The sequence below is a fragment of the Narcine bancroftii genome, chromosome 4 (assembly GCF_036971445.1).
Source record: "Narcine bancroftii isolate sNarBan1 chromosome 4, sNarBan1.hap1, whole genome shotgun sequence".
In the NCBI taxonomy this organism is placed as follows: domain Eukaryota; kingdom Metazoa; phylum Chordata; class Chondrichthyes; order Torpediniformes; family Narcinidae; genus Narcine; species Narcine bancroftii.
Genome location: NC_091472.1, coordinates 28,052,963 through 28,073,410, shown reverse-complemented (window position 1 = coordinate 28,073,410; position 20,448 = coordinate 28,052,963). Strand labels below are relative to the sequence as shown.

At 47.6% G+C, this 20,448-nt stretch overlaps 1 protein-coding gene across 1 annotated transcript; it reads right to left on the bottom strand.

Annotated features, from left to right (window-relative positions):
- Window positions 1-1,088: 1,088 nt before the first annotated feature.
- Window positions 1,089-2,030, bottom strand: LOC138762356 (uncharacterized). The gene has a single exon (XM_069936124.1). It carries the CDS (start codon window positions 2,028-2,030, stop codon window positions 1,089-1,091), a length of 942 nt encoding a protein of 313 aa, XP_069792225.1.
- Window positions 2,031-20,448: the final 18,418 nt, after the last annotated feature.

Sequence of the window (20,448 nt, the reverse complement as noted above, 5' to 3'; positions counted from 1 at the left end):
TATATGAAACTGCTTGGAAAATAACCCTTCTCACTTGGGACGATGTGACAAATAAACTTAAATAATGGATTACAAAGGTACATAACCAGATTAACTTAGTAGCCAAAGAGGCAGCTGCATTTTCACGGGCCCCACGTTAAATGCTTGCAAGCTATCAATTTAACTATGAGGACATGCTGCACTTCGCCATGGCCCAGTCTGAGACGGCCCGCCAGATGCGCAACCCAGATCGTGTCACCTCTACCTTCCAGAAGGCGCTTGAGTGCTTCGAGAAGGTGCTGTGCCACATGCACGGCAACAATGACAAGGTGCAGAGTGCCACATGTGTTGCAGCCTGGGCACCTTTTACATACAGCTGAAGTTCTACAAGAAAGCACACTTCTTCCCCTGCAACCCCAAATGGAGGACAAATGAATGTCCGGCTGAAGGTTAATGTGTGTTAATATTTATGGGTGTTTTTAAATTTAGGGCCCCTTTATAACATGTGCTACAGGCCCCACTCTAGCTTAATCCTGCCCTAACAAGGTAATATGTCGAGAGTAGGACTGATGGGTGTACTATGGGAAGCATCAATATGACTGGATGACATAAGCATTCTGTGTTGTAAGGAAGGAGTAAAATGCAAGGATTTTTAACCATATTACTAGGTGGGCAGGGATGCTATCCCATTGTTAAACCAAGTTCATGGAACAAATATATTGGTTGACTGGGAGTGTCATTTCCCAATAAAATCCTTGGTATCCAGCATCTATAGGGATGGGGATGTGCCAGGTAAGCGCATTTTCCGGTGGCTTGAGATTGTGTGATTGCCGAATTAACAGTAGGCTTTTTCAGGTGCATTCTCCACTAAGAATGTGCCTGAAGAAGCAGAAGCGGCCCTTTAAATTGCAGTTCAGGTGGCAATGTTGAAAGTGCAGCGCTGGCCACCTGAAAGGACAGCTGCACCGGGATGCGAATCTGAGCATATTCTGGCTCCTGTCCCTTGGGCTGTCAAGTCAGAATGACTGGCTGTCAGCTGGAATAGCCAGCATGGGCTATCAGCGCGGGTACGTCCCCACACTGATCCCGCTGTCTCTCTCTCTCCCCACTCACGGGGCTGGAGGAGGCTGGAGTGGCCGGCAAGGGGGGGTACAGGGGCTGGAGCGGACATCGGGGGTGAAGGAGGCTGTAGTGACTGGCGGGGGAGGAGACTGGAGTGACCAGCGGGGAAGAAGGAGGTTGGAGCGGCTGGCAGGGGAGAAGGAGGTTGGAGCGGCAGGCAGGTGAGTACAGGGGCTGGAGCGGCCAGCGGGGGAGGAGGCTGGAGCACTGGCAGGGGAGAAGGAGGCTGGAGCAACCAGCGGGAGAGGAGGCTGGAGCGGCTGGCAGGGGAGAAGGAGGCTGGAGCATCTGGTGAGGGAAAAGGAGGCTGGAGCGACTAGTGGGGGAGAAGGAGGCTGGAGTGACCAGCGGGGGAGAAGGAGGCTGGAGCGGCCAACAGGTGAGTAGGGAGGCTGGAGCAGCTGGCGGGTGAGTAGGGGGACTGGAGTGGCCGGTGGGTGAGTACAGGTGCTGGAGAGGCCGGTGGGAGAGGAGGCTGGAGCCCTGATAGGTGAAAAGGAGGCTGGAGCGGCTGGTGGGGGAGGAGGCTGGAGCACTGGCGGGGGAGGAGGCGGCTGGAGCGGCCAGTGGGTGAATAGGGGGGATGGAGCAGCTGGTGGGTGAGAAGGGGGGATGGAGCGGCCGGCGGGTGAGTAGGGGGACTGGAGCAGCCGGCGGGGGAGGAGGCTAGAGCACCGATGGGGGAGAAGGAGGCTGAAGCGGCTGGTGGGGGAGGAGGCTGAAGCACCGATGGGGGAGAAAGAGTCTGGAGCGGCCAGCGGGGGAGAAGGAGGCACTTGAGTCGGGTACCAGCATTGTTTTGGCCAGACCGCTTCTCCCCCGCCGGCCACTCCAGCACCCTTCTCATGACTCACGAAATCAGTCCCTACAGTGTGGGCCAGCCCACACTGGCCGCACGACAGTATGGGGACTGGGAGAGGAGCTGTCATGCTCTGGCCAGCTGACTGTCATCCGAATGCAGCCGCTTTTAGGCGGCTTCATTCAGATGGCTGGGGAGGCCACTGTACTGTGGGGATTATCACTCTCGGAGGAGGGTTACCAAGCTCGCCTTGCAGGCGCCTCCTGCATATTCACGTGTCCTTCCCACAACCGCATTTTGCCAAAATATGCGGCTTTACAAGTGGGGCAATTGACCCCCTGAAAGTGCCTAGTGAGGTGTGCCAATTTTAAACTTCCTTGTTTTTTTGTGTATTTATTTTCTGCAATCTTTTTTGCTGGTTGCTTGAGTCTGATGATTGTTTGAATTCCCACTAACAGGGGTTTCACGATTCTCCTCTGAAGCTCACAGCAGCCGCTTCTTAACTCTTGATTACCTTTGTCCCAGCTGAGCAAAGTGAGAAAAGGAAATAGAATATTGAATAGTAAATAGAAACAGCCACGTCTATTCCTCCAGGACACTGAGCATTGACCGTTATTTATAACGAGATTGATTTAGGGACATCTCGTAACACACCAAAAAAGAAACCTCACAATTATCTCACAGAAAGTTTCAACAAGCAAGTGAAGCAGCTGCCAACAGATTGGATTAAGAGGTTACAGATCACAGCTAATGTTCTGAAAGACCCCTGGAATGAAGCCAGTTCAAGGCTCGAGTAAATGCTAAGTCCATTTTAATGGGCACATCAAATTCCATCACTTGAAGCTGGAGAAAAAATTTGGGCTGATGGGAGCCCTACGACAGAGCTCAATAAATTGAAATGGTGAGAAGCTTTAAGCATCCAGCTGAACAGATGAACTCTGCAAATCATCTAATTTGTTGCAAGTTAAAGATAGTTAAGCGATGTCCAAATACAATTAAATGAGGAAGCAGAGGTCGTGGACCAAATATTGATCCTGTCTTTATTAACAAAGAGAAAATTGGCGGAATCAAAACGAAGCACCTGGTAATGCCTGGAATGACATTTTCCCTTTCCATTGAGGAGCTGAGAGGGACCGAACACTTCACAGAAATGCTACAGATATGTTGGAAACCTGAAATGAGCTGCATCAGGTTGCTTGGTTAATTGGGCGACAAGTGTCTTCTATATCATTAAGAAAAAGCTAAAAACACAGCATCAAAACATATGGGGGATGTAGGTAAAATGGGGTATTTGGGGCAGCAGAGGCTCATGTGCCAGAAGGGCCTGCACATGTCTAAATTAATAATGAAACACAATTAGAGCGCCAGTGACTGAGGTTGGAATTTGGCACTGTAAGAAGTTTGCACGCTCTCCCCCAGTCGGGATTCCTCCGGGTCCTCTGGTTTCCTCCCACCCTTAAATGTATGGGGATTGTTAATTGGGTGTAATTAGGTGACACGGACTCGTTGACCAGAATGGCCTATTAAAGTGCTGTTTGTCTATTTTTTTAAAATTAAACTTCAAATGTCATTGATGTAGAGACGAAAACAGATAATGGACCAAGTTGTGCTCGAACGGATTTGCAGCCCATACTCTTTCTTCTTTGGCTTGGCTTCGCGGGTGAAAATTTATGGGGGGGTATGCAGGCTCGTTGGTGACTGACAAGTCCGATGCGGGACAGGCAGGCACGGTTGCAGCGGTTGCAAGGGAAAAGGGAAAGGTTGGGTTTTTCCTCCTTTGTCTTTTGTCAGTGAGGTGGACTCTGCAGTCTTCTTTAAAGGAGGTTGCTGCCCGCAGAACTGTGAGGCACCAAGATGCACGGTTGGAGGCGATATCAGCCCACTGGCGGTGATCAATGTGGCAGGCACCAAGAGATTTCTTTAAGCAGTCCTTGTACCTCTTCTTTGGTGCACCTCTGACACGATGGCCAGTGGAGAGCTCGCCATAGAACACAATCTTGGGAAGGCGATGGTCCTCCATTCTGGAGACGTGACCCACCCAGCGCAGTTGGGTCTTCATCAGCATGGATTCGATGCTTGTGGACTCTGCCAGCTCGAGTACTTCGATGTTAGTGATGAAGTCATTCCAATGAATGTTGAGGATGGAGCGGAGACAGCGCTGATGGAACCGTTCTAGGAGCCGTAGGTGATGCCGGTAGAGGACCCATGATTCGGAGCCGAACAGGAACATGGGTATGACAATGGCTCTGTACACGCTGATCTTTGTGTGTTTTTTCAGGTGGTTGTTTTTCCAGACTCTTTTGTGTAGTCTTCCAAAGGCGCTATTTGCCTTGGCGAGTCTGTTGTCTATCTCTTTGTCGATCCTTGCATCAGATGAAATGGTGGAGCCGAGGTGGGTAAACTGGTTGACCGTTTTGAGTTCTGTGTGCCCAATGGAGATGTGGGGGGGCTGGTGGTCATGGTGGGGAGCTGGCTGATGGAGGACCTCAGTTTTCTTCAGGCTGACTTCCAGGACAAACATTTTGGCAGTTTCTGCAAAACAGGACGTCATGCGCTGGAGAGCTGGCTTTGAATGGGCAACTAAAGCGGCATCATCTGCAAAGAGTAGTTCACGGACAAGTTTCTCTTGTGTCTTGGTGTGAGGTTGCAGGCGCCTCAGATTGAAGAGACTGCCATCCGTACGGTACCGGATGTAAATACCGTCTTCATTGTTGAGCCCATATTAACCATGGGCTAATTATCTGCTACAGTGCTGATGGCCTTCACTCCAAGATCCTTCCCTGAGTGGACTGGGACAGGAGTGGTGAGTTGGTCTCGGGCAGAAGATGATCCCACCCCAGCAAGCCCCAATGGCCTTTGAATGTTCATATTGAGCAATGATGTGCTCATGTAAATATCCCTGATCCTCACAACTACTGAAAAGCATTTTAAATGCTGAAATTAAATTTGAAACATGCATCTGAAAATGCATTAAAATTGCATTAAACACTGTCAATTGGTTTAATACAAAATGAAAATCTTAATTAAGGTTTTTGATAAAAATCAGTGAGTTGCTGCTTGCTTGACTCCCATGACTGGTGTCAAGTTTATTATCATCCGATTGTACAAATACAACCCAACGAAATAGCGTTCTCCGGTCCTCAGTGCAAAAACATGCAGACACACAATCAGACCATACACAGATACAGACAAATAATACATATGCAGGGCAAGTATCATATCTATAAAAATAAATATTGCTTTGTACAAATGAGAGTCTCGGATGGTTAATGTGAGCAATTCCTTTGGTGTGAAATGGAAGACTGGATTCTCCAGTCCCTTTAGCGAGTCCCAGAGCAAAACAGAGGATAGGTACACCAGCATACGAGTCCCAGTTCCTCACCATGAAGTCGACACTGAGACTTCAGAGGACGGCATGGTGGAAATACCCATTGGCACCCATGGCGACATCGGAGCACCATCCTGTCCAAAGTTCCAGGCCGACAAACTTTCAAGTGGCTCTGGATTACAGAAATCTGCATGTGGAACTTCACCTCAGTACTTCCTCATTTCCTCTACCCCTGCCCACCCCCGCTCTTTTTTTTTCCCCTACCCCTTTTTCCAGAATGTTTGCAAAAGGATCAGGCCCAAAAAATTTGGTTACCTTTTACTCCCCGTGAATGTTGTGTGACCTGTTGAATTTCTCCGGCACTTTTCTGCATCTGCAGAATTTCTTATTTAACTCCATGATCCAATAACATTTCCAAGATTTTTTTCATAAAATAGGTTTCTACCACCTAGTTTTTGCATCAGTTGCAATCCAAGTCTCAATAATCACAACATACATTTATAAATCATTTTTCAAGTAGCAAAATGACCCATGCACTCCATAGAGCCATTATCAAACAAAATGTAATCCCAAACTACAAAGAATTCAGAGTTCAAATTTCAAAGTTCAGATGTATTGTTGGCAAACATACATGACATCGCATACAACCCTGAGATTCATTTCCTGCAGGTGCAGCAGAATTTCTACTTATTGGAAACTGTACATTGCACATGAAAAAAAGATACGTTTACAAAGGAGAGAAAGAAATGTCAAGAAACTGAGAGAAAAATAAATATTCAGTCATCAATAATGTGCAAAATAAGAAACATAAATGAGTGATTGAATTTGTTATTTAGGAGTCTGATGATGGAGGGGAAGCAAATGTTCCTGCACCTGCTGATACAAGTCTTATGACACCTATACCCCTTTCCTGATGGCAGCATTCTGGATGGTGAGGATACTTGATATTTGCTGCTGCTCTCTGACAACAGCGTTCCATGTCGATTTTCTGTGTGATGGGAGAATTTTCCTCGTGATATAATGGGCTGAATCCACTACCTTTTGAAGGGCTTTCCATTCAGAGACAGGGTTGGTGCCAAGCAGGGCTATCTGTGGTCATTGCTGTCCCCCCAAGTGAGGTGCTGTACCCCCCATATGGTCATGGCCATCGCTCACCGTTAAATCCGCTCTCACTCCCACCGGCATCACTAGTCTGTGTCAAGCGTCACTAGTGGCTAATGACGCTTGACGCCACGAAAGCAGCACACGGCACCTACATGGGAGGGGCGGAACATGGTAAAAGCACTCCCCCTCACTGGGTGAGTTTATCAGTGTTGCACTGTGCCCCCCCCTAACATGCTAATGCCCCCTCTTAATATTCATTCTGCCACCGACGCTGCTCAGAGGTATTGGTGCCCCACTCCAGCCACACTTCCTACTGCACATCAGTAGAAATTTGCCAGGGTTTCCAATGTCATACCAAACCTCTGCAAACTCCTGAGGAAGTAGAGGCGCTGATGTACATTCTTCATGATGACACAAGCATGTTGGGTCCATGAGAGGTTCTCCAAGATAATGACTCCCGGAATTTAAATTTTCCCACGCTCTCCACCTCTGCTTTTCCCTTCCTGAAGTCTATAATCAGCTCCTTCGTTTTGGTGACATTCTCCCTTCTGCATGCTGACTCACCACTTCTTTTTATACTGCCCACAGCCATGTTATCATTAAGCAAACCTTTGCTACCTCCTGCATCAGATTTAGTTTTGCAACAGGTTATGACATTTAGGTCCTGCCACAGCTGTCAGGTATCCTTTGTTGCTTCCATTCTCATCTGGAATCTCCACTTCACCCAGTAGATGGCTTTTCATAGGTCACTCCTGCTCCTTGTATATTTTTTTGGATTTCCTGACTTAACTGCCTGTGATCTGGATCTCACACATTTCTGGAGTTCATTGTTCATGCTTGTGCATGAATCTCAGAAGATTGGTCTTCAGGGGCAGCAGTTTATCAAGAAGGAAAATGGAATGTTGGCCTTCAATTCCAGTGGGATCGAATTTAAGAGCAGGAAGGTTATGTTGCAACTGTACAAGGTACTGGTGAGATGGCATCTGGAGTACTGTATGCAGTTCTAGTCTCCTTACAGAGGATCGAGTCCACGCTGCTGAAGATCCAGCTGCGCTGGGTGGGTCACATCTCCAGAATGGAGGACCATTGCCTTTCCAAGATCGTGTTATATGGCAAGCTCTCCACTGGCCACCGTGACAGAGGTGCACCAAAGAAGAGGTACAAGGACTGCCTAAAGAAATCTCTTGGTGCCTGCCACATTGACCACCGCCAGTGGGCTGATATCGCCTCAAACCGTGCATCTTGGCGCCTCACAGTTCGGCAGGCAGCAACCTCCTTTGAAGAAGACCGCAGAGCCCACCTCACTGACAAAAGACAAATGAGGAAAACCCAACACCAAACCCCAACCAACCAATTTTCCCCTGCAACCGCTGCAACCGTGTCTGCCTGTCCCGCATCGGACTTGTCAGCCACAATCGAGCCTGCAGCTGACGTGGACTTTTACCCCCTCCATAAATCTTCATATGCGAAGCCAAGCCAAAGAAAGAAAGAAGAACAGAGGATGTACTGGCTTTGGAGTTGATGCAGAGGAGGTTCACCAGGTTGGTTCCAAAGATGATAGGGTTGTCCTATGAGAAGAGATGGAGTCATCTGGAATGGTACTCACTGGAATTAAGAAGAATGAGAAGGAAACTTATGGCAATATAAAATTATGGAAGATAGGTAAGTTGTTTCAATTGGTAGGGGAGACTAGAACTAAGGGTCATAGCCTCAAAATTCAGGGTAGTAAATTTAGGAAGGAGATAGGGAGGAACTGTTTTTCCTAGAGGGTAGTGAATCTGTGGAATTTTCTGCCCATTGAAGCAGCGGAGGCTACCCTAGTGAATATATTTAAAACACATTTGCATAGATACTACAGAGTGAGGGAATTAGGGGATATGGGGAAAAGGTAGGTAGGTGGAGATGAGCCAATCATCAGATCAGCTGTGATTACATTGAATGGCAGAACAGGCTCGACGGCCGACTCCTGCTCCTATTTCTTATCCAGGTCTTCTGGTTGGGGAAAACCCTGAACAATTAGGCTGTGGCAAATATTGTGACATCATATTCTATGAGGTGAAATACTGGCAAGTTATAATCAACTGTCTTGCAATTAAAGTTAAAACTTGGAAATGCTGGAAATATTGAACTAGAACTATTCACCCATTTCCTCTACCCTGACTGTTCTGCCCACACAGGTGCCTCCAAGCTGTCTTCCTTCATCCTGAATCTTAGTTTTCCTTTTCCATTAATTATTTTTGGAAAAAATGGAACAGGTACATTAGCAGATGATTGAAAGAATGGCATTAATTTCTCCAGTATTGACTGAAGAATAGCAACTGTTGTTCCCCTGGTTAAGAAGCCAGTGTGGACTAACCAGGGCATATCAGGCTGATGAGCCTTGCCTCAGTGGTAGGGAAATTTTTGGAGAAAATTCATTGGGATAGAATCTACTCTGCATGTGGGTTATGTTTTAGAGAGTGTGCAGAAGAGAATCACAAGGATGTGTTAGGCTAGAGGGGATTAACTACAAGGATGGGTGGGACAATTTTGGATTATTTTGTCTGGAACATCAGATGGATAGATTATAAAATAATGATAATTATAGATGGAGTAGAGAGTCTTTTTCACAGGATGGAAATGTCAAATACTAAAGGACATAAGTGAGAGGAAAATGTTCAAGAAGATTCACAAGGCAAGTTAAAAAAAAACTAAAACCACAAAGTAGATGTCTGGAATACAATGCCAACAAATATAATACCAATGTTGAAGAGGCATTTAGACAGGCACGTGAATAGGCAGGGAATGAAGGGAGGCAGACCATGTACAGACAGATCAGGTCAGCACTGGTCATGGGGTGAATGGTCTGTTCTTGTGCTGTATTCTTCTCTGCTACTTAACCTGCTGAGTGCTTCTAGCATTTTCAGAACTTAAGATGTCCAGTATCTGCTATATATGTTGGCTTGCTATAATGACAGCATATGCTCCATTACAGGCAGGTTGTGCGGGCTTCGGAAAGAGCAGAGAATATGTTGACCAGGATGCCACCAGGTTTAGAGGATACAAATTATGGGAAGAGATTGAACAAACAATCCTCTTCTCTGGATTGCAGCAGGTGGAATAGTGACCTGATACAGGTGTATGAAAATATGAGAGGCATTGATAAGGTGTACAGTCAGAATTTTTCCCAGCTGGGCTAAAGCATCATATACATTTAAGGTGAGGGGCAGATGTGAGAGGCTCACAGAGCCTACAGAGTATAGCAAGTGTCTGGAATGGGCTGCCAGGAGTAGTGATGAAATTAGATCATTTTGGAGCATTTAAGATGCTTCTAGATGGACACATGAAAATGAAGGGTATGGAGGGATATCTATCAAATGCAAGCAGTAAAGTTTGATTTGGCACAGATACATGTGTGCTATACTCTTCATGATGGGGGTCATTTACAGGCCTCCGAAAAGTAGCTTAGATATCAGTAGAAGTATAAATCAGGAATTAAGAGTGGCATGTCAAAGTGGTAGCAATACAGTAGTTATGGGGGACTTTAACATGAAGGTGGACTGGGATAATCAAACGGGGGCAGGAGCACAAGAGACTGAGTTTATTGAATGTCTACGAGATACTTTCTTGGAGCAGCTAGTGGAGGAACCTAACAGGGGGAAGTCGATTCTGGACTTGGTGCTGTGCAGTGACGCAGAGTTAATAAGTGACCTCGATGTGGGGAAGCCATTAGGGAATAGTGACCATGGTATGGTTACTTTTGAGCTGTAATTAGAAAGGGAAAAAGAAAGGAAGTCGGAAGCATCTGTACTGCAGTTAAATGAAGGGGATTATGCAGCTATGAGGGAGGAGCTAGCCAAAATAAAATGGAAAGATACACTAGCTGGGAGGACAACTGGGGAAAAATGGCAGGTATTTTTGGACATTTTTCACAGGTTTCAGGACAAATTTATTCCAAAGTGGAGGAAAGGCTCTAGGAGATGCAAATGGCAGCCATGGCTAACTAATGAAATCAAGTTTAATATCAAATCCAAAGGGAGTAAGTATAGGATAGCGAAGCGGAGTGGGAAGTTAGAGGATTGGGAAACCTTCAAAGAGCATCAGAGGGTAACTAAGAAAGTCATAGGAGAGGGGAAAATGAAGTACGAGAGGAAATTAGCAAATAATATAATGGAGGATAGCAAAAGCTTTTTTAAATATGTGAAGAGGAAGAAATTGGTTCGGTCTAAAATTGGTCCATTAAGAATGGAAAAGGGTGAAATTATTACCGGAAACAAGGAGATGGCTGAGGAATTTAACAAATACTTTGCAACTGTCTTCACCAAGGAGGATATAGGTTATGGTCAGTTAGGGGGTAGTGGTCATGCGGTATCAAGAGATTTGGGGAACTTTCCTGGGGAAGTAGGGAATCTAATGGATATCCAGATCCAGAAGCAGGAGGTTGTGAGTAAATTGTTGGGACTGAGGGCTGATAAATCCCCAGGGCCTGATGGGCTGCATCCCAGGGTGCTTAAAGAAGTTGCTATGGAAATTGTGGAAGCACCGGTCGACATTTTCCAAAGTTCCATAGATTCGGGGGAGGTCCCTGAGGATTGGAGGGTGGCTGATGTGGTGCCGATTTTTAAGAAGGGAGGGAGGGAAAAAATGGGAAATTATAGACCGGTCAGCCTGACGTCGGTGGTGGGGAAGATATTGGAGTCTATCATAAAAGGAGTAATAGCAAAACACTTAGGCAGAAATAATATTATAAGGGCTAGTCAGCATGGATTCCTTAAGGGTAAGTCATGCTTGACTAACCTTCTGGAATTTTTTGAGGATGTGACAAAGAGGGTGGACTTGGGAGAGCCAGTGGATGTGGTGTATTTGGACTTCCAGAAGGCCTTTGATAAGGTACCGCATGGGAGACTAGTGGGCAAGATCAGGGAGCATGGTATTGGAGGTAAGGTGCTGACATGGATAGGAAATTGGTTAAGAAATAGGAAACAAAGGGTTGGGGTAAGCGGGTCTTTTTCAGGATGGCAAGATGTGACGAGTGGAGTGCCGCAGGGATTGGTATTGGGTCCTCAGTTGTTTGTAATTTATGTAAATGATTTGGATGAGGGGATTATTAATAACTTGAGCAAATTTGCAGATGACACGAAACTGGGTGGCGGTGTGGGGTGTGAGGAGGATGTCAGGAAAATGCAGAGGGAGTTTGACAGGTTGGGGGAGTGGGCTGCTGAATGGAAGATGACGTTCAATGTAAGCAAATGTGAGGTTATCCATTTTGGGGGGCAATAATAGGAAAGCTGAGTATTATTTAAATGGAGACAAGCTAGGGAGTGGGGAGGAGCAAATGGATCTGGGTGTACTTGTTCACCGGTCACTGAAGGCTAGCACGCAGGTTCAGAAAGCTGTGAAGAAGGCAAATGGCATGTTGGCTTTCATAAAGAGGGGATTGGAGTATAGGAACAGAGACGCCCTTCTGCAGTTGTACAGGGCCCTGGTGAGACCCCACCTGGAGTATTGTGTCCAGTTCTGGTCTCCAATTTTGAGGAAGGACATACTAGCTATAGAGGGTGTGCAGCGCAGATTTACAAGGTTAGTTCCAGGGATGGCGGGGTTGACATATGCTGAAAGGCTAGAAAAACTGGACTTGTATCCGATGGAGTTTAGAAGGATGAGGGGGGACATGATTGAGGTATACAAAATCATCAGGGGGATAGACAAGGTGAAGTCTGATTACTTGTTCCCAATGATGGGGGAGACGAGGACTAGAGGGCATAGTTTAAGAATACAGGGTAGACCCTTTAGGACGGAGATGAGAAAACATTTTTTTACCCAGAGAAGTGTGAATCTGTGGAATGCTCTGCCACAGAGGGTGGTAGAGGCAGATTCGCTGATTATGTTCAAAAGAGAGTTAGATAAGACTCTAGTGGGCAAAGGAGTTAAGGGTTATGGGGATAAGGCTGGAAAGGGGTACTGATGGTAGTGATCAGCCATGATCTGTAAAATGGCAGTGCTGGCTCGACAGGCCGAAAGGCCTACTCCAGCTCCTATTGTCTATTGTCTATTGTCTATTGCTACTTAAAAATAATCAGATGCACCAGGTTGTTGTGACATAATGTATTCCTCCTCAGCTATTCAGATGGAACTTGTGTCACTATTGGTAATGCAATTCAGTGGAAAGACAATATATTCACAAATGTTATGTGCTGCATAGGAACTGTTTGTCTGTATGCACGTGGGTTATGTCCAGATGCACATCTGCACGTTTTTGCATCAAGGGCCAGGGAATGCTGTTTTGCCGGGTTGTACTTGTACAATCGGAAGATAGTAAACTTGATCTTGCCGAATTTCTCCAGCACATTTGTGTATTGCACTTAATCCCAACATCTGCAGACTTAAAATACATTTTGACATACAGCACAGTAACAGGCCCTTCTGGCCATGAGCCAATGCCACCAAATCCGCCAATGAACCTACAAACATCCTATGTTGCGGAGAGTGGGAGGAGGCCAGAGCAAACAAGTAAAACATGTGGCAGAGCACTGGATTTGAACCCAGCTCACTGGGACTATAATACTGTTGCATTAATCGCTACACTAACTGCGCTGCCCTCGATTAACAGGTGCATGTCAACCCTCTCTATGCTCTTAAGAACCTTTGGCTTTTGTCAAAGCACTGATCCTTTTCTAATCATGGTCTTTTCTCAACCTCTCCATGAATGCCAAGGTTACACAACGTGGGGTGATAGTCGTGGTCTGCCACATTTTCCTATGGCCTTGGAAATCCAAGCTCTTAGTCCTAAAATGCAATTATGTCATTGTGGGGTGGAGGGGGGGGGGGAAGAAGGGGACATCTTCTTCAAAACTGAAGTTAAACATAATGTTGTAGAGTGGCATTTGGCAATAAAAGCAAATAAGTAGGCACTTAGAATTGGTAGAATTTAGAAAGCTGAACAAATGTAAGTACTGAAATCAGCTGCATTTGAGCAAATAGATTGCAAGGAGTACGTTCTGTTCATTATCCCACTGAGAAATGTCAGAGCAAAAACTGATACTTTAACACTCATGAAATTCTAATAACTATGAAGAAGGTGATTATGAATCCTACACCATTTTATTTGCTGTTACATGTTCAGGTACATTTATACGGATAACAAAAGTGATTCATTTTGAAAGGTTAAGTCTCATGTTGAAGAATTTTTTTTTAATACTTTATTTAAAATTTTAAGCCACATTACATTCAAATATAATAATTGAAATACAAAAAAACAATGTGGTATATACCAAATCCCTCCTCCCCCATTCCCTCCCATCCACCCCAATACCCCTCCCTCCGATCCTTCCCTCTCTCTACTACCCCAAACCCTAAAGATAGAAGAAAGAAAGGAGATGCGCTCATCAATAACATAATTAAATGCCACGGATTGGGGTAACCACCACAATGGGCTGAAGAAAGTTCAAAATGTTAAACCCATATAATCCAAATAAGGGCTCCACATTTTCCGATAAAAAAAGATAATTATCACATAAATTATACTTTATCTTTTCCAGTGGAATACATGATCTCAATTCCATATGCCGTCATTGCAAACTTAAATCAAACTCATTTTTCCATGTAATTGCTATACATTTTCTCACTACAGCCAAGGCTAATCTCAAAAACGCAATTTGATACCTATTTAATCTCAATTTCAAATCCAAATTACCTAATAAAAATAATGTTAGTTCCATCACAATTTCATCTTAAATTTTTTCTCGAAAATCTCCTTAAGTCATGTCCATAAACATTTAACAGTATCACATGACCAAGTAGAACATAAAATTGTTAATCAAATTACATTTCTCTTCCTTTTGAATTGAAAGAAGCTATGACTTGACCAACCCTTTTCAATTTCTGATCTTCTTTTACAGACAAATGAGTTTCTGGCAAGAAAGCAATATCTACATTCTCTTAATTGGATTATTGAGCCCGTTAACATTAAACGGCACAAAATTTAAGCAAACTCTCTTTCTCTTAATTGGATTATTGAGCCTGTTAACATTAAACGGTGCAAAATTTAATTAACTCGCCATCATATTTAATGTCATGAATGTAGAACTTCCGCCGCCCGCTGGGATGGGAGACCCGTCCATGGTTAAACTTCTAAATAAGATACATCTCCTTGATAGAAAAGAAAGAAAAAGAGAGAAAAAATATATATAACCCCCCCCCAAAGAAAAACACACTGACAAGCAGTACAAACCCCCCCCACCCTCACACCATTATACAGGAAGTGACCAACATCACCAACTGGCCAATGACTTCAGAAAGAGAAGCAAACAAAACCACCTCCCCGAACAGAAAAATGAGGTAAAAACAACAATATTTAAAAAATAATTTCAAGTATCATACACTGCTAGCAAATCTCTGTAACTTGGTCATCAATATCAATTTCAGTTTGTTCATGGCATTCTCATTCTATGAACCATCTTTCTCATCTTGAGCTGGCTTCAATAGTTGAGAAAGTTGATCTTGACTTTTTATCTGCTTATTTTCAGGCAATGAATTAACAAATAAGGTGATAGTTGTGGGAGATTTCAACTTTCTGAACATTAACTGAGACACCCATACAGTAAGAGGGCTGGATGGGGTAGAGTATGGTAAGTGTGTTTAGGAAAGTTCTCTCAATCAATACATGGAAGAATTCACTCAAGAAGAGGCAGTATCGGTGTGGTGGTACACCGCCAGCCTTCTGTAGGGGGCAGCACCTGTACCTGCAGGAGTGTACCGGCGGCCTACTGCAGGGGGCAACACCATTACCTGCAGGAGTGTACCGCCGGCCGACTGCAGGGAGAAACACCTGAACCTGCAGGAATGCAAGGGGGCAGGACACCTGGCTAGCTGTCAATCAGACGGCCTGAATGGATCAAGCCCCACCCAGTCAGGTGTCAATCACCTTCCAGGATATAAGCCTGTGTCGGCCTCCCGAGGCCTCGCTGTAGCTACAGCCAGCCTGGATCTGTGGAATTCTTTGTGGATTAAAGCCTGTTGTACCGTCTTTATCTTTGTGTGTGTCTGAATCTGGCTAACAGCGCACCACAATTTAATCCACAAAATTTTCCCACAGCGGCTATGGAAAAACTCCTGTGCGCAGGGAGCCTCCAGGTCGACCCAAGCCACCTGGAAGCCCAGACACTCTTCAAGATCTGGCAGCACACGGTCGAGGCAATCATCGAGGCACATGAGGATGACATCCTGGACTCCGATCAGAAGAGGTTGGTCCTACTCTGGTCAAAGCTGGGTCCCCGCACCTTCCAAGTAACCAAAGGCTGCTCCAGGTACAAAAGCGCAAGGGACACACTGGAGAACTTGTACAAGCCCCCCATGAATGCGGTCTGTGCAAGGTACCTCCTCAACACCCGAGCCCAGCAATCCGGGGAGACAGCTGAGTCTTACCTCGGACACTTGCGAGAGATGGCCCGACCGTGTCTAGCTGAACAGGATAGGTGTAGAGGAGGTCGAGAGGCAGATCTGAGATGCCTTCGTCTGAGGGCTACACTTGAGGGCGTCCAGCAGAAGCTGCTGGAAGACAACATCTATGCCCTAACCAGGACTGTGGAAGGCAGCCCTGCACGTCGAAGCCTTCAATTCCAGGTTCCCCTAGGCTCCCTCATGGTCCTCTCACACTGCAGCTACAACCCCAGGCTGAGCTGGGTAGGAGAATGTCGCTGCGGCAGGCGCCCGGCACCCCTGTAAGTACTGTGGGTCCTGGTGTGGGTCAAATCGATGATCGCGCCAAAACTGCTTAGCTAGGAACTAGTATTGTTTCTGGATATGTCAAGAAAGGCCACTTTGCAAAAGTGTGCCTCTCTAAACCTGCCAGCAGTTCAGAGGCCCTCTGTGACCTCCCCACCGACCCCCCCCTCCCATGTGTGGATGCTGGGTGGCGTCATTGTCCCCACAACAACTTCCCCCTTCCCTGACTTCGACCGCGCAACATCCGACCCTGCCAGTGACCATCACAGCATGTGCCCCAAGCATCTGCAACAGCCCCCACCCTTGCTAGCACCGCTCACTGGGAACTATAGTGACGTCACTTCCGGCTCATGGCGTGATGTCACTTCTGGCTGACGTAACGACGTCACTGCTGCAGGCCATGATGACGTCACTTCTCCCGGCACAGCAGACAAGGCTGGGGAAGGAGGTCAGCCATGCAGCAGCCCCCATGTGCCACCGCCATCTTGGTTCAGGCAGCGCCTGACACAGAGGGCCCCCGACAATGTTGAGAATGACGTGGTCAACACGGGCGATGACCAGGCCACCCTACCAACACTCCCCATGCTTCCAGGTGCCGTCAGCTGCCGCACTCCGCACCCAGCAACCGACGGCAACGTGGTCAACATGAGCGATGACCAGGCTGCCCTACCGACGCTCCCCACACCTCCGGAGGCCATCGGCTACTGCACGCTGCACCCCACATCCGATGTTGACGTGGTCAACATGGGCGATGACTAGGCCAGCCTATCAACTCTCCCCATCCCTCCGGATAGTGACAACTCCAACTCCGAGATAGTCCTGGTCACCGCTACACTGACCAGGGAAATCCCCCAAGATCTCGGCCACTTGATGATGGACATGCGAGACAATGGGCAGTGCCTGTTGGACAGCAGTGTGGCCCACTCCCCAAGGTTAAAGGTCCACCCCACCACCTGCTCGATTGCCCTCGCCGCCAAGGATTAGACTGTTGGTACCCTCGGGCGCTGCTCAGTCGATATAATGGTGGAAGGGGAGACTTGCACAGGATTCAGGCTCCTGGTCATGCCCAAACTCTGCGCACCACTCCTCCTCAGCCTGGAGTTCCAGTGACACCTGCAAGAGTGTCACCCTTGCATTCGGGGAGTCCCAACCTCCACTCACATTGCACAGCATGCCAAACTACCAGCCCCGGCCAATCTGCAGCCTCTCCATATTGCGCATTACCCCACCGGCACTCTTTCCACATCTTGCGCTAGGCTGCAAGCCAATCGCTGCCAGATGTAGGCACTATTGAGCTGTAGACAAGGACTTTATCAAGGTGGAGGTGTGGCGACCCCTGGTGGAAGGCTTTATAGAGCCCAGTAACAGCCTTTGGAGAGCCCAAGTCCTGGTGGTCAAAGGGGGAAGTAAGTCGAGGATGGTTGTGGATTACAGCCAGACCATTAATCGCTACACCCAGCTGGATGCCTACCCCCTGCAGAGGATCGCTGACATGGTCAATGAGATAGCCCACTGCCGGGTTTTCTCCACAATTGACCTTAAGTCGGCGTATCACCAAATCCCCATCCACCCGAAGGACAAGCCCTACACTGCCTTTGAGGCGGACGGGCTTCTGTACAAGATCTGCAGGGTTCCTTATGAGTCACGAACGGGGTCTCCGTCTTCCAGCAGGAGATAGATCACATGGTAGACAGGCACAAGCTGAAGGCGACGTTCCCATTTCTGGATAATGTCACTATCTGCGGCTGTGACCAGCAGGACCACGATACTAACCTGGAAAAATTCCTCCAGATGCCCGCGGAGCTGAACCTCACTTACAACAAGGAGAAGTGTGTGTTCAGCACCACCCGCCTCACCATCCTGGGGTACATCATGGCCCATGGAGTTGTCAGGCTAGATCCGGAAAGGATGCACCCATTAATGGAGTTACCCCTCCCCCCCATGCTAAAGGCCCTCTGCAGGTGCCTGGGCCTGTTCTCTTATTACTCGCAGTGGGTCCCTCGCTTCTCGGACTGGGTCCGCCTACTGGCCCAAGCCACAACTTTTCCCCTCCCATCTGAGACACAGGCAACTTTTACTCGCATCAGGCAAGACATCGCGGACGCCACAATGCAGGCTGTGGATGAGGACTCCAACTTCCAAGTGGAGAGCGATGCCTCCGAGGTGGCCCTTGCTGCTACCCTCAACTAAGAAGGGGGGGGTGCCCCATCACCTTCTTTTCCAGGACCATCCATGGCACTTCGCCATTGAAAAGGAGGTCCAGGCAATTGTGAAAGCGGTCCGCCATTGGCGCCACTACCTGGCCGGCAGGAGATTCACGCTCCTCACAGACCAGTGGGCTATGGTGTTCATGTTTAACACTACTCACAAGAGCAAGATCAAGAACGACAAGATCCTGCACTGGAGAGTCGAGCTGGCAACCTACAGCTATGACATCCAGTACCGCCCCGGGAAGTTTAACGACTCCCCTGATCCCCTCTCTCTCACTTGCGCATCTATGCATGATGACAGGTTGCAGGCATTGGATGAGTCCCTCTGCTATCCGAGCGTCACCCAGTTGTACCATTTTGTTAAGTCCCGAAATCTGCCGAACTCCATCAGGGACGTCAGGGACATGACCGAGGCCTGTCGGGTCAGTGCGGAGTGTAAACCTGCTTCTTCTGTCCCCCCCAGGCCCATGTCGTAAAGGCTACTTGGCCTTTCGAGCATCTTAGCATGGAGTTCAAAGGGCTCCTGCCTTGCATGAACCGAAAATTCTATTTCCTCACAGTAGTGGACAAGTACTCACGCTTCCCTTTCGCCATCCCTTGTCCGGACACCTCCACAGCCACAGTCATCAGGGCCTTGGGGGAGATTTTCACCATGTTTGGCTACTCCACCTTTATCCACAGCGACCGGGGGTCTAGTTTCATGAGCAACGAGCTGCACCAATACCTGACAGCGAGGGGCATCGCAACCAGTCACATGACAAGCTATAACCTGAGAGGTAATGAGCAAGTGGAACAGGAGAAAAGCCCTCCTGGCTCTCAGGTCAAAAGGGTGGGCCATTGAATCTGGCCGGACGCCCTGCCCAAGGTGCTCCATGCCATTCGGTAACTGCTGTGCACGGCTACCAACGAGATGCCTCACGAACGTCTATTCTCATTCCCCAGGAGGTCAGTGACTGGAATGTCACTCCCAGCATGGCTCACTTCCCCAGGACCAGTGCTTCTGCATAAGCATGTACGGACACACAAAGCCCAGGTCGAGCAGGTTTTCCTCCTTCATGCAAACCATAAATGCACTTACGTTAGGTTCAGCAGTGGCAGGGAGGACACCGTCTCCAACCCAGGACGACGCTGACTGGGCATTCATCCCCGTCCCCAGGCAGCTATGGAGCACGCAGGGCCTCCTTGACCACCAGGGGCCTGCTTCAGTCTTAGGAGATGAACTCACCCCCCCACCCATCCAATATGACCCACATACATCGACCCATCCCCACCAGCCACCCATCTGCGCGGCACCACACCAGCCACACACACCCCTGATGCCAGACCCCCACTTCCCCTCTGACCAGTGATCAGGAACCAGTCCTACGACAGTCACAAAGACCCCAGCGGCTGCTGAATCATCTCAACCTATAAAAATCCTTGTTACTGCGCTCCCACCGGGACAATTTTAAAGAAGTGGGTGAATGTGGTGGTACACCACCGGCCTACTGCAGGGGGCAACCTCTGTACCTGCAGGAGTGTAAGGGGACAGGACAACATCGGGCCGGCTGTCAATCAGTCGGCCTGAATGTAACATAGAAACATAGAAACATAGAAGATAGGAGCAGGAGTAGGTCATTCGACCCTTCGAGCCTGCTCCGCCATTCAACGAGATCATGGCTGATCTTAAAGTTCAGTACCCCGTCCCCGCCTTCTCTCCGTAACCTTTAATATCCTTATACTGAAGAAATAGATCTAATTCCCTCTTAAATATATTTAATGAACCTGCCTCTACTGCCCTCTGTGGCAATGAATTCCATAGATTCACCACCCTCTGGGTAAAGAAATTCCTCCTCATCTCGGTCCTAAATGGTTTGCCTATTATCCTCAAACCATGGCCCCAGGTTCTGGATTTTCCCATCCTTGGAAACATCCCATCTGCATCCACTCTGTCCAGTCCTGCCAGAATTTTATATGTCTCTATGAGATCCCCTCTCAATCTTCTAAACTCCAGCGAGTACAATCCCAATTTGCGCAATCTTTCCTCATAGTCATTCCTGCCATTCCAGGTATCAGCCTGGTGAATCGCCTCTGCACTCCCTCCATTACAAGAACATCCTTCCTTAGATAAGGTGACCAAAACTGCACACAATACTCCAGGTGGGGTCTCACCAAGGCCCTGTACAGCTGCAGTAAGGTATCCTTGTTCCTATACTCAAACCTTC